The sequence below is a fragment of the Rutilus rutilus genome (genome assembly GCF_951802725.1).
Source record: "Rutilus rutilus genome assembly, chromosome: 20".
Taxonomy (NCBI): domain Eukaryota; kingdom Metazoa; phylum Chordata; class Actinopteri; order Cypriniformes; family Leuciscidae; genus Rutilus; species Rutilus rutilus.
In genome coordinates this window covers 25458480-25474199 of record NC_140225.1, presented here as the reverse complement: position 1 = coordinate 25474199, position 15720 = coordinate 25458480, and the positions used below count along the sequence as shown (strand labels likewise).

The 15720-nt window shown below is 40.3% G+C and overlaps 1 protein-coding gene across 1 annotated transcript in view; it reads right to left on the bottom strand.

Annotated features, from left to right (window-relative positions):
* The window catches only part of LOC311279567 (uncharacterized protein), a 151236-nt gene extending 142025 nt beyond the window's left edge, over nucleotides 1-9211 (bottom strand). Inside the window, exon 1 of the mRNA XM_084391157.1 lies at nucleotides 9138-9211. Within this exon, the coding sequence (XP_084247283.1) occupies nucleotides 9138-9141 (4 nt within the window). The 5' untranslated portion in view covers nucleotides 9142-9211. The remainder of the gene's footprint in view (nucleotides 1-9137) is intronic.
* Between the last annotated feature and the right edge of the window lie 6509 nt (nucleotides 9212-15720).

The window sequence follows — 15720 nt, the reverse complement described above, 5'->3', positions numbered from 1 at the left end:
AACCAAAAGACTGGATCCTGAACCCTGGCAACTGGTTTCTAGCTGGTCCAAACTAGTTGGCCCAATCTTGTCATTGGTTGTTCAACCAGCTGCCTACCATGTTCCGAAAACAAGCCAAAAACTTTGAACTTGCAATACCATCTTATCGATTGCTCTTGTCTGCCTTGCTGCTGGTCTGTGTCTGTAAGCTCCATATAGCCTTCTGTTTTCAATTTCTATTTAATATCATTCTTTGTTGTTCTTATTTGCTAAATTTAACTTACTCATCAACATATATTAGATATTGTCTAATATTGCTTATCACATTAATCTGACATCGCTAGCTTTTATCTAAATCGTTATCGCTAGCACAACACGCTAGTATCTCGCTAGCCTGTTAACCTGCCATCCGTGCTTGCCGTCTTTCTCTCGCACACGCCTGTGCCTTTTACAAATCAAACAACTGTGGTGAGTAGGATCAGTCAACAAACACGGTGAGTAATGTCTTCTCCTGTTATTGTCACTTGCATTTCATGTCACATGTCAACGCATTCTCATCCTAGGGCGTCATATACTGACACTTTTGACATCGTCTACATCCAACGCACATGGCACCCTTTAGCGTCAATATGACACGCACAGAGCTTTGTTCGGTTATGGGTAGGTTTAGGTCTGGGGTAGGGTTAGGGTTAGACCGCTAGGAGGCGCCTTCTGGCCCATATCTATCTGCGTCTCATATTGACGCTAAAGGGTGCCATGTGCGTTGGATATAGACGAAATGTCAAAAGCGTCAGTATATGACGCCTTGGGATGAGATCGGGCTGCACATGTATAATATAGCATTCTCTGTCAGCAATGAAGGATTTACATGTGATAAATGCATGGAGATAGTCAGGCTGACGGAGAAGATTTCAGAACTAGAGACACGCATCCAAACTTTAATAGAGTGCAAGGGCTTTAGATACTGCTTTGGATGCGACTAGCTTAGTGAACTCTACATTGTTCGGTTCCGGCTGTAGAGCCCGTGCAGCAGGGCAGCAGGGCAGCAGGGCAACTGGGTGACCGTGAGACGCTGTAGTGGCGGAACAAAACACTGCTCTTCCGTTCCGTTTACCATAACAAATAGATTCTCCCCACTCAGTGAAACACCCACTGAGAATCCTGTTGAATGTGCCCTAGTTATTGGAGATTCTATTACACGGAACGTGAAAATAGAGACACCAGCCACCAGCCACCGTAGTCACATGTTTGCTGGGAGCCAGAGCGCCTGACATCAAAGCAAAGCAAGTGCTGGCTAATGCTAATCGTAAATTCTCTAAGATTATTATTCACGTCAGCACTAATGATGTTCGACTTCATCAGTCGGAGATCACCAAAATTAACGTTAAAGAAGTGTGTGAACTCGCAAGTACGATGTCAGGCACAGTAATTTGCTCTGGCCCCCTTCCTGTTCGCAGGAGTGATGAGATACTTAGTAGACTGCGCTCACTCAATGGCTGTCTGTCTAAGTGGTGTCCGCAAAATAATATAGAATTCATAGACAATTGGAAAAGTTTTTTAGGGGCAGACCTGACCTGTTGAAAAGAGATGGTATTCATCTTTCCTGGGATGGTGCTGCTCTTCTCTCTAGTAATATGGCACATAGTCTTAGAGCTCAAACATGAATTGGGGCTCAGGTCAGGAAGCAGACAGACTGGCTAAACCGACCATCTGCTAGCTGTCTCACGTCACTGAGGTCAGATAAATAACATCACATAGAGCCTCTTTCACCTAGATATCATCATATAGAGAGACTGTGTCTGTTCCCCAAATTAAGAAATACAACTCCTAAACCCATTTAAGGTTGAAAATTTAATTGATGTTCAACAAATAAAAAACGTCTCGGGTTACAACTGTAACGCTTGTTCCCTGAGAAGGGAATAAGACGCTGTGTCGAGAATCGACACACTGGGGAACGCCTTCAGCATGACACGTCTGAAGCCTGTATGGAACTAGTCCAATCTCAATTGGTGTTGCGTCATTACGTCACTCGTCCCAAGGGAGCTGGATGCGTGAGGGAAAACCAGAGCGGACAGTGAGTATTCTCGTGAGAGGCGAACAGATCCACTTACGCCTGACCGAACTCCCTCCATATCAGCTCCACCGTCTCGGGGTGGAGTCTCCATTCACCGGGCCTCAGCCCCTGCCTCGACAGGATGTCTGCTCCCACATTTTTATCCCCGGGAATAGGCCTGTCACGATAACAAATTTTTCTGGACGATAAATTGTCCAAGAAATTATTGCGATAAACGATAATATTGTCGTTCTGAGACCATTTTCATAATGGCATAATAATGCAGGTACACCTTTTCAAAGATCTATAAACTTTTATTTCTAAAGAATATTAAACGCTGAAAACGGAAAACATTTTAAATATCCACAAAAAAATGAACAAAACAACCAAAAACAATAAAAGCAATGGACTCTCAGTGTCTGTTAACAAAGAAAATTCACTTGAATAAATACCAAAAACAATAAATGGATGTAAACAAAATTGCACTTCAAAAAAATTTAACATTAGGCTCAGACATAAATAGTGATACATTCCATAACAGGCAAAACTGCCAGTTAGGACCTTTGTAAACAACTAAAAAAAGCCTCAACAGGCCATATCACACCATTTTGCACTGTCCTCCTGTTACTTTGTCGACTAAACGCCCGAGTGATTGTGTACTGTCGGGAAGATGGAGACGCACTTTATTGCGTGTATATGCTACGCACTGAAAATACTTGGTTGGGATTAGGGGTGAGGAGTGCGTGCGTATTACACGCCATAAAGTGCGTATCATATGCACGCAAAAACTCACGAACTAACATTCGTGGTATAGATACGCATTTTCATGAGATCGGGCTCGCTGTCGCGTTTAGCTTTGAAACCAATTCCATCTTTTTTTTTTTTTTTTTTTTTTTAACTCACAACTAGCATCTTCTCTCTCTCTCCCGGCAGTCGCCGCAAGCAGTCCCGCCGGCGCTTTCCCATACAAAGACCATGTGACTGACAGGCGCCGCGCGCCGCCTCCCCACACAAAGACCATGCAACTGACAAGAGAGTTTACTCCTCATATACGCGAAGGAACCGAGAGTAGTCATCCAGTCTCTTAGGTAGAGAGAGAGAGAGACGAGGAAAACAAACAAGCATGCAAATGGAATTATCGCGGCCGGAAAAATTATCGAGCTCATTTTTTTTATCGTGCGATTAATTGATTTATTGACTATCGCGACAGGCTTACCCGGGAATAAACATTGCTCTGATTGAGAGTAGTTTGCCACAGAAGAACCTGATGTGCCAGTCTGCATAGAGGGCACAATCTCAGGCCCCCCTGTCGATTTATATATGAGACCACTGACGTATTGTCTGTTCAAACTAGAACATGATGGCCTCTGAGGTCTGGAAGAAAATGTCTGAGAGCCAGAAATACTGCCAACATCTACAGGCAATTGATGTGCCACGAAAGATGCTGGTCCTTCCAAAGACCTGTTGTAAACTCAGAATCGAAGACCAGGAGACTTGGTTGTTTCTTCAGCAGGATTCTTTATTGAGATCACGAGCTGTCGGTAGCTGCAGTCACCAAAGTCTAACTAAAACATTATACATTGTAGTTATATACATTCCAAGGGGGAGGGATTACATAGAGGTGGAAACTCTGAATAAAGCATGCAAATGAAGTGGGAACACACCCTACTCTGAGAGCACTACCAGTCTAATTGAATCAGCATAACTATTCACATGCTGACACTGGCCAGGAACTCCAATTCCAAGAGCCATCCCAGAGCCATTAAAGACAAAAGGTGAAAGTCAATCAACCTAACGATTCAACGTCTGGGCTCCGAAAGGTGAGAATTTCAGTGATCTGACTATTTTAAAACAGAATAGAGAAAACAGGTCTGGCAGGAAAGGAGACTCTTGCTGGAGACTCAATAATCATCTGAAATCAGTCTACTAAACTTTATCAGTTTATATACTATTGCAGTGGAAAAACTAAATTAAACATTTAATAAATATGTAATACAACAGACCCCTAGTATAGCGGCCCTCCATGACCGCTCCCCCCAGCCTGTGAGGGACTCATCCAACTCATACCGTTCTCTGTAGAGGAATTAGTGAACTCTTCTTGACATTAAGTCTCAACCCCAAGCACCTCAGATGGTTCAGAACAACATCTCGATGTTGAACCGCCATCTCCTCTGACTGTGCCAGAATGAGCCAGTCATCAATGTAGTTGAGAATGAAGGTGCGAGGTGACAGTGCTAGGCCGAATGGAAGAACTCTTCCCCCAAAAGCGAACCTAAGAAACTTCCTGTGCTGGGGAAGGATGGATATGTGGAAGTACGCATCCTTTGGATCTATTGTGACAAACCAGTCCTCGGACCTGATCTGACTCACGATAATAGGTATGGTTAACATTTTGAACCTGAATCTCCTCAGAGACTGGTTCAATACCCTGATATCTATTATAGGACGTAACCCCCCATCCTTTTTGGGAACTATGAAGTACCGGCTGTAGAACCTGGCTTGGCTTCCTTTGCTAAGAGGGACTGAACTTCTTGTTCCATGACCCGACCCTGCTCGGGGCTGACAAGTGTGTGCACTACCCCGCTGAATTTCGGTGGATGATACTCGAACTGAATTCTGTACCTCTTTTCCACTGTGCGCAGGACCCACTGAGATATATTTCGAGTTGCTGCAGGTGCGAGGAGCTGGCAGCTGCCTCGTGGGACTGCCCCCTGGAAACAGACCCACGAGATCTGGAACGACGGCGGGGAATTAATGGCTTGAATGCGGCTGACTGTCGCTTCGCTTACTGAAACCTTTCGACGACAGTGTTGACTGCGTCACCGAAGAGGCCAGAAGGCGAAAGCGGGGCATCGAGGAAGAAAGCCCTGTCCTTTTCCCCAATGCCCGACAAGTTTAGCCACAAGTGCCTCTCAATTGCTACCAATGCTGACATGGAGCGGCCGATGGCACGGGCAGTCTCCTTGGTAGCACGGAGAGACAAGTCAGCCGCTCAACGCAGTTCTTTAACCCTCTGGGGTCGGCAAATGCATCGGCGTGTTTTGCTGGATTTTCTTCACATAGTAGCACAATAAACTTAAATTACATAAGTTACAATAATCATTTATGGTCATACAGAAAAAAAATATATATATGAAAAAATTATCTGTGAGATGTTGTATTATGTGTCCACTTACAACTTTTTTTTCTTTAGCACGCCTATAAACTGAAACAAAACTCAGTGAATACTTGTCACACATTTATGAGCCATATATCTTTATAAACATTTAAGTGTGTACTTTTAAATTATCGGATTCAAAATGAAAACAAATATTCTCTGTTTAATTAATCTGTATAAAACCAACAATATGTCCAGTTTCTCAAACGCTTGCTCATTAGTTTTAATGTGACCACGCCCATGCGCGCAAAAGACATTGACATGCAAATCTCCACGTTAAGGAACGCGAACGCGCTCATTACCTCAAAAACAAAGCACCAAACTTCATCAGTCCTCTGCTTTTCATCGAGTTTGGAAGACACGCTGTAAGCATACATTGGATTTACCTCAGAAGAAGAAGAACGCGATTTGAAGACAAGAAAGATTTTAAGGTAAGAAATGGATTCTGAATTATATTAGTGTTATTGTTGTATAAACTTCACATTGCAGTTGAACTGTTGCTAGACTAAAATGTATGAAATAGACAGAAACATGTTGAAATATGAACTATAGACAGGCAGGCTACCTTTCAATGCGAAATTTATATTTATGTGCGACACAAGGATGTTTTTATGTTCGATAATAAAACACAGCATGATATAAAAGTAGGCTAGTGTGAGTGTTTACTCTAATATGGTGAATATTATAACGTTTAGACCCGGGTTTACTGTTAAATACGGTGTTAGTGGATATCTGCTCAAACGTAGATATGTATAATATGGTAACAATAATGTTTCATAGTTTGGAGCGGCTCGATCGCTTCAGTAAATGTTCTCTGCACTCTGCAGTCAGTCGTAGCTTGGTCGTACCAGACTCTCCTACATTTCATGTGTACAGAGAGTCTGGCCACTCTCCATTGACAAGCGTTAACTTCCTTGAAGGCGGGTACTCTGTTGAAGTTTAAAACTATTGGATCTGCCCAGAGCCACTCTGGATCTGCCATAACCAATCGCTAGCGTTTGGTCGTGACGTAACCCTACAACTCAAACTAACGCACAACCTCTTCGTACATTGCTTAAAACATCCAAGATCAAATTACACATCCAAGATGATATCATCGTGCTAATCATGATCTGGCTAATTAGGTTCTTCGAACACACCTGCCGGATATGATTAGTATAGCTGGATTGAGTTATCTGAGATAATTGCGCGTTCATGCGCTGGTTTAAAAGGGGATGTGTATCGATAGTAGAAACATTGATCAGCAACGCTGCTATTGGCTGTTCAGCGTGGCCAAAGAGCGGGCTCAGTTTTTCTCCTCAGCAGAGCAAGAACTAATAGTCGAAGTTTATTCGGAATTTTCATGTTTAATCAAAACACCAGGGAACACCTCAAAGTCTGCAAAAGCCAGGAGAGAGGGCTGGCAAAAAGTAGCAGACAATTTAAATCCGTTAGAAGTGGCCATGTAAGATGTTTTTATCACTTATTAGCCTATATATTTGTATTTTAACAATTGCATAATTAATTTGTTCATTGTAATGTCAGAGTCACCACACTAGAACATGGGAACAAATAAAAGTGAAGTACAAAAATTAGGGATGTCCCGATCCGATCACGTGATCGGAAATCGGGCCCGATCACGTGATTTCAGACTCGATCGGAATCGGACGTTACCTCCCGATCAGGACTCGGATATATATGTATATATATTCTCATTATTTTTTAACACATCTATAGTTATGTGGTGGCACAGAGTTACGCCGGTTTCACACTGCATGCGTTAGCAGAGCGTAAGCAGCGCAGGAGCAGTGCGTATGGTGAGCAGGATCAGGACACGCGCGTTTTGCTGCCTTTCACACTGGCAGCGTTTGTCACGCGCGGCTGAACCGCGGGTTGTGTACAGACTGAGTACTCTATAATGGATAAGTTGGCATTGCTTTATTTCATTTTCAAATACATTTAAGAGAAAAGACTTGTCAAGAAGCTTATTTTATTAATAATTTCATTTATATAAATTTTGGTTCATCTTTGTTTTTATTGTTCTGGCAACAAGTTTGTTTTTGGACATTTGTTTTCTTTTGAAATTGCTGTTGGTCATTTGATCGACTGTTTAAAACAATAGATATCATCAATGCACTTTTCGGATAAAACTGCAGTGTATTTTGGCCATGATCAATGCATTGTCACTTTAATTCAGCGTAAGCGGCGCAGCAAAAATAGACTCGGCGCCGAAAGGATCGCGGCACTGCTGCTTCTGCTCTGCTCCTGCTACGCGCTGCCGCGCCGCCTCTGCGTGCGGTGTGAATGCTCTAATCTGTTAACATGGCGCCGAAAAAAATACGCGCTGCACGCTCTGCTAACACGTGCTGCAGTAGCAGTGTGAAACCGGCGAGTTTCTCTACTAACAAAAATATTCTACATAATGGTAATTTTTAGTTATATTATAGTCTCTTTTATAAAAGGCACTGTTAAATAAATGGTTGTCTGTTTATGAAAGCAACCAAGAAAAAGGCTGAGAAAAAGAAAAGAAAAGAAAAGATCTTAGTAGCCTACACTGTAAAATAATTTTTGCTGCATTAAATTAAGGCCGTATAGTCATTTCAGCTGTTAAATCTTGAGTAATGATGAATTGCTTTGACTTGTGAAAGTGAAAACTGATAAACTTATGGTAATGTAAAAATAATTTGCCATGAGTTATTGATCACATTTTTCCCGAGTGTAGTTCATTGTAATGACATTGTGTTTTCCTCTTTTGTGCACTTTTACATAATACACCAACACTTGTATCTGTTCCCAAGAAAGTGGTGGCTGAAATATGTGCAGTAAGTGGACATTTTCTAACTTTCCAAAGGAAAGAAAGTAGACTTTGTAATGTCCATTTGTTTCCATTGCACTGGACAGTGAATAAACCCTCTCAGATAACTGTCATATGGAGGAACTAGCCTACCTGCAAGTGCATAAATAACTTTACTTAATTTATACTTGTATGCTTTATGGCTGCAATATAAGCTGCATGATTCCACAACTACAGAAAGGCCTACAGAAGAGTCTGCACAGACAGAGGAGATATAGGCCTATAGGTGGGCAGTGTATAGCCAACTTTTCCTTTTTATTTGTTGCATGAGGCATGTGTCTAATATCTCTTGTTGCAGGCACTTGACCACTGGCTTTTCTTTACAAAGAACAATTGAAATAAAACTCAAGGAACTAAGGAACTTTTTTTTTTTTTTTGGCAATGTTGTGTAATATGGCACATGCAACAATGTCACAGGCCCTGTCAGGTGTGCAACCCTCAGACTTTTCAGACACTGAAATCTTCCCTTTAGTTAGCCAAAGTTCATTTGATTGTGTGCCCTTGTCCTGGCTAGAGCTGCATTGTAACTGCTTTGGGTCAGGGAATGGGGTCATAAAACACTTGTCTGCAGGCAGGAACATGTCATAATCACCTATGAAAAAATGCAGTTCTGTTAGGATCAGCATAAGTGTATGTAATACAGTGAGCTTGATATTTAATTGTGGAACTTTCCTTACCACTTTCAAATAATGTGCATAAATGTGAATCTCTGAAAATTCTTAAGTCATGCACATGACTTGAGTCATGGGTGGTTTGTCAGGCTCCACTCCAATACTTTCTAACTCATATTTTCAAATAGTTACTGGTTCAAGAACAAAACAAAGAAACCAGTTAAATAATAATTTTAGAGATGAAGGAAATGTTTGCGTATTTCTGCTTTGCTGTTGGCTTCTGTTGTTGCCACTTGGACAACACCTAAGCGCAAACAAACATATGTCTCAGGCTGACAACCATCAGTCAGTAAATATGAACGGATTAGCGAGATTAAACTAATTCGGACATGGATACCTTGTCATCTACTCGATCACTAAACAATCTGATCAACCCCGTCGCGGCACGCCGAGCAAACAAAACAACATTGCCATCTGCTCGAACACCAAACAAATTGAACTCACCCATCGCGGCACGCTGAGAAAGCGGGATTACCAGAGAGGATGCAATTGGCGTGATTTCGGTGTTCTCTTGACTTTGATTTTGCTGTCTGGGGACGTACAATTGAATCCAGGCCCATTTGCTGTTGGCCTTTCCCCGGAGGGTGCACCGGCGGGTGGATTGCGCGTGCAGCGGCTGAGCTTCCCCGAGGCAACGAGAATTCCATATGGTGACGGTATCCAATCAGCAAGGAAGCAACGAGAATTCAGATTTTTTCAGACTGTAAATCACGCACGGGTAATATGGGAGCCTATGTCTAAACCTAAGGGTATTCTAGGTGGACATTTGAACATTCGGAGTATATTGCCTAAATGGGATCAGATCCAACATCTGTTAACTGACTCTAATTTAGATTTTTTAGCGTTGAGCGAAACTTGGCTGAATAGTAATATCCAGACCAGTATGATTGATGTTCCTGGTTACATTTGTCATAGAAAGGATAGAACATCTAAAAAAGGTGGTTGGGGGGGGGGGGGGGGGGGTACTATTCTATGTTAGAGATACTCTGAAATGTAACTGGACACAACATTAGAATGTTTGGCTCTAAATGTTGTATTATCCCCTAAGATGAATTTTAACATTATAGTGCTGTATAACCCACCATCACATGATGTTTCATTTTATGAGAATTTAGATACAATTTTTAAATATGTAAATACTCGCACCGAATCTATTTTTCTTGGTGATTTTAATATTAACTGGCTAGAGAAAAGCCGTAGAAAAAAATTAAAGAGACTGTTGTCAAAACACAGTCTTCATCAGATGATAAAAGGTCCAACAAGGATCACACGAGCGAGTAAAACTATGATAGATCTGATAATCACTAACAGACCACAGAGAATCATTAGAACTTATAATTTACTAACAGGGCTCTCTGATCACAATATGACCATGGTTGTACGGAAACTCACTAAACAGCGTTTACCCAAATTTACGAATGAAAGTAAACCAGGGAACTTGGGTATCCCTAAAAATAAGTTGACACAAGTTAAAAATGATTTAGATAATTTAGATTGGAATAATGTTTTACAATCGAATGATTTAGAAAATTGTTGTAACTCTTTGATGAAAAACCTCACAAATCTGATTGGGAAATATAGTAAGACATTAAAAGGCATGCAACGAAAAGCCTCCTTACCATGGCTGAACAATGACACTCGTCAGCTAATGAAAAAAAGAGACTATGCATTGAAAAAATCGCTGCTCTCCAAAACAAATACCGATTTTCTCATCTTTAAAGGATTGAGAAATGCAGTAGTCAGAGAACTGCGTAAAGCAAAGACAGCCTATTTTATGCAATTGATTGAGGAATCGGAAGGAAATAGTGCATCCCTTTGGAAGCACCTCAATAGCCTTACTAAACTTAAGCCTAGTCAACAAAAAACAATAGCTGAGTTGAAAGTGAATGGAGTTATTAGCACTAACAATTCAGCTATTGCAAATTAATTTAATAATTTCTTTATTCAGTCTGTGGAGGAGCTTGCTGAGACTTTTGAACCAGCAACCCTATCACAGACCACAAAGTCTGACCAATCAGATCTTTTCCAAATTAAAGAGGTTAGTCAGGAAAAAGTACATAAAATCATTAATAAATTAAATAAATTTAAGGCAAAGGATGTATTTGGGTTGGACACTGCCTTTATTACAACTCACTGCTCTGCCTTGATTAAACCTGTATTTATTAAGTTTTATTAAGTTCTCTTTTCTTAAGCTGATTTTTAAATGCACAAATAATCTAGCTCCAGCTGTACTCTGTCCTTTTGTGACAAAAATAAACACAAGGAGAGTGGCCACTAGAAGAGCAGCGGGTGGCAACTGCATAGCAGAGGGGCGCAAAACTACTTTTGGCCAGTCAAGTTTTTCAGTGATAGGGACCCATTTTTGGAATGATTTACCAACGGAAATAAAAACAGAAACCGACCTGAAAACATTTAATAGAAAGGTGAAACACTGGCTGAAAGAAAATCAAATATGTGGACATTGAGTCATTTTTGTTGTAGTTTATTGTCTGTGCTGGATGTGATGTGGTGTTTTGTGTAATGTGGTCGGGATTGTGTAAAATGTTAATGTTAGTGTTTATAATGCATTTGTCGCATGATTGTGTAATTTACACGATGTAGTTTTTTACAAATTATATATTTGGTATATGTTTTTAGAAAGGCCCGACCAGGGACTGGGGTTGCAAATTAGCCTGTCGGCTAGAAACCTTTTATGCAACACATTTACACATTTTGTTATGGCTTGCCTATGATAATTATGTATGTAATAATGTGCGCTGCATTGTCCCTGAAAAATAAACTAATAATAATAATAATAACATATCACAAATGTGAAAGCAAAATGGCCAGGATATGGAAGATTTTAGTCAACTGCCTTTTTTTATTTTATTTGATATAATATTACTAATCTGGAATATTAAGAATCACAATAGTAACTGGGCTGCACATTGAGGCCTTGATGGCAGTCTATGGTCTAGCCTATATGGTCTATGGTACCAATCACGTTAGTGAAGCCTGAGTGGCATATACTATAATCGGCATGGTCATGATTGCATGATCTTCATAAAAAATGATCAAAGCCAAAAAAAAAAAAAAAAAAACTGCTTTACAACATTGGGTCTTAAGTGGCTTGGAAATGCCCCCCCAAAAAACTAAAACTGTTTTTTAAACCTAAAAGCGCCAGGTAAACCCCGAATGACACGACAGACAGCACTTTCCATCAAGTTCTCCACATCTCCAATAGTGTAAAGGAAAGAGCCACTCGCAAATAATCTTAGGGCAATGCAAACAGTTTGTGCTGTAGTTAAAGCCCGACTCTGACAAGTCGAAAATAAATGTGTGTTTCCAACAAATTAATAATGTAAACGGCAATCTCACGAGTCACGAGAAAAACATATATATCTCAGAAAGTGCACTATCGCGCTGCGCTGGACTTCCCGTATCAGCTCCGCTTATGAAGCCGCAGTCTAATCCTGTTGACAAGCAGGCTTGTCTAAGCCTGCTCCAAGCAGGTTTAAGCTTGCGCACCTGTTGCTATGACAGCAAGTCCAGGATGAGCGTCGAAGAACCAAACAATCCAAGATCATGCCAAATCGCCAACAATCAAATCCAGTTAACTGAGTTAGCGACGTACGAAGAACGGGCCCCTGGTGTTCATTTTATATATATATATATATATATATGTATGTGTATGTATATGTATGTGTATGTGTGTGTGTGTATTTTGTAAATTTTAAAAAAGCAATTTTAACCAGAAAAATCTAATATGTATTACCAAAATTGTGCAGCCCTATAGTTTCTCTTGATATCAGCATGTTCACAGCTGTTTGTTTTTTTACAGGGACCAGATGCCCCACTGATGAGTCCTGCTGACTTCAACATTCACATGAGTACATGAACATGGTAAAGTGAAAAATCAAACATCTTGGAAATGACAGGTATGTACTATGTTTCAGGAATGGCACAAAGGTGTGTGACTGATTAAGTCTCTGTTTTTAGTTCAGTGTGTTAAATAATGTGCTTTTTTTTGTCATTTGTTGTGTATCTTTGGATTATGTTGTTTTGTAAATAAATCCAAACAATCAAAAAGCCATTCTTTTTTAAATCTCCTCATTCTTTGTGCAAGGTTCCTCATAATGATAGGGCCTGATAGCACCTGATAGGGCCATTATGGGAGGGTCTTTGTCTTTCGCAGGTGTGAAATCCATCAATATTAATGATGTGTTCACGCCTCCTCGCATAAAGATTTCTTACACAAAACAGGTCTTACAAATTTTAAATCGATATATTGTTTTATCTGAATGAGTTGTCAGGATGATTTTCACATAGTTTTGGAGCAAATATTCTAGGCTACGTGATACAATTCTCAAAAGTCTTGTGAATAAATAATCAGTATGGGTTTCATAACTGTCACATTCACCACCTTCACCGTCTGTCTTCTCTGCACTACACTGCCCATCATCCTCCTTGGCACACCTGCACACCTGCACTCTATCAGCCATCATCATCATCACCTGCACTCCCTCGTTAACAAGCCCTATATATTCAGCACTCTCCCTTCACTTCTCGTCAATACATGTCTCTAACATTGACACACTGACTCATCTCTCGTCCTCTGGATACTTATTGCTTTCCCAATCTTCTTCAGCCTGGTTCATCTGTCATCTGCCATCTGCCATCTGCCATCATCACCTACTAAAGAGACATTATTATCATTGAGTTAAGTTACCATTGTTTATCTGTTATCTGCATACTCACCATTCTCCACTGGATCCGTTCTGTTCTGCAAATAAAGCACTTAAAACTTACCTTCTTGTCTGCTTCCTGTACGAACCGTGACAATAACCTTATTTCAGTGAATTTTTTTTTTTTTTTCTTTTTTTTTTTTTCACAAACCACGCATAAACGTCATTATCTCAAAACTACAAACTTTTACATACATGCTGCTGACATATTATTGTAGCAGAGTTTGTGCTAAATACAGTGTAATCAGACTTTAGCCATGAAAATGTCACAAGTAACAGAAATAAGCACAAATGTCAGAGCATGTCAGAACACCTCCAGGGCCTAGAAAACACCTCAGACCCCAGAGGGTTAATGTAGTCGAGGGCGACCTCCCCGCTGTCGTCCACCTCTTTGAGGAGGTCAGCCTGGTATGCCTGCAAAAGCCCCATCGTATGCAGGCATGCACCATCCCGACCTACGAGTATGTATAGAAAGTTCAAGATCGAGGAGTCTTTTTCCAGTAATATGTCCAGTAGGTCAAATATGGACTTCTGTATGGCTGATTTAACATCAGAAGGAGTCGATAAGTTTATAATAGTAAAAAACATTTTGAGGATTATTTGGCCAAAAATATGTTCAATCGGTCAGATATGGACTACAGTGTGGCTGATATAACATCACGAGAAGTATGTATAGTAAGTTCATGTTCAAGGTCTCTGGCCAGAAATATGTTCAGAAGGTCAAATATGGACTATTGTCTGACTATTGAAAGCTGACGTTGTTGTGATCTGGCGTCCCTTTATAGCTTCTGCATCACCGTCACATGTGACGTCACGAGTGACGTAATGACACAACACCAATTGAGATTGGACTAGTTCCATACAGGCTTCAGACGCGTCACGCTGAAGGCATTCCCCAATGTGTCGATTCTTGACGCTGCGCGAGTTCCTTCGAAAGGGAACAGATATAATACGGATGAACAAATGATAAAGCTTGGGTTGCTGAATATTCTATCCCTTACTTCAAAAGCACTGGTTGTTAATGATATGACTACAGATTATAACCTAGATGTGCTGTGTTTGACAGAAACCTGGCTAAAACCAGACGATTACATTACTTTAAATGAGTCCACCCCCCACGATTACTGTTATAAACATGAGCCTCGTCTGAAAGGTAAAGGGGCTACTAAAGCAAAATATTGAGTAGTTATATTGTCTGATAAAACATTAAATACGGTCCGTGGAGGTTGAGTCGTCCTGCAACCAGCCCCCGCCGGCTGCTCATTGGCTGCAGTATCTTTTTTTCTTTTTTTGAAGTTCTACAAAGATACCGTAGGTGCGAATTTAGATATGCATTGATAGGACAGTAAATGTGCAGGCAGCCAGTTGTAAAGGAGTGATTGATTGGTTACGGCACTGTGTGCAAAAAAAATACTTCGGCCTAATGTCTGATGTCGGGTTACACAAAGCAAATCATCTACACAATTATTTAGTTTTCTTATTTAATGACCAACAATTTAGTCATAATAATAATTTTGGCATAAGGCTTATTAGCGTTAGGCTATAGCCTGAAAGGTCTGATTTACGCACTGTTACAACAGTCATTGGGTCTCATTCATGAAACATTCGTAAATATACGAGTAAATATGTGAGTGATTTGCGCGTAAAGAGAAATTCCCGAAAATTCTTCTCCTGATTCACAAATACTTCGTAAACGTCAGATTTGATAGTGAAATGTGTGTGTGTGTTAATGAATTCCAATCAGTCGTAAATGGGACGCGCGTGCACGCTCATTCTCTCAATTACCATAAATCATGCCCATTAAAACCGACTGACAACTATATATGGGCATCATATTATGACACAAAAACGAAGGATTTCAACATGTCTTCTCAAAAGCGAATGAAGAAGAGAAATTTCTCAGATGCAGAAATTGAAGTTTTATTATCAGAAGTTCATTCAAAACGCCACATTTTATTTTCAAGCGTAGGCTACATAGTGGCGTATCAGGTCCTAAAAAAATGGATTTTTTTTTAGGTAATAATGCTTTTACCTAAATGCTTTAGGTAAAAATGCTTTGCAGCATATTACAGATGCAGTTAATGGAGTTTCATCTGTTAATCGAACAGTCCCAGAAGTGAAAAGAAAATGGTTCGACATGAAGCTTGGCTGCAACACTTGTGACTTGCGGACTTGTAAAAAAAATAAAAAGAAGAAAAATGAATAAACAGCTTAAAAAAAAAAAAAAAAAAAAAAAAAAAGACTTGCGGACTTGTGTTCCGTTTGCAGATGCTATAACTGGCTCTCGTAATAAAAGTAAAAAG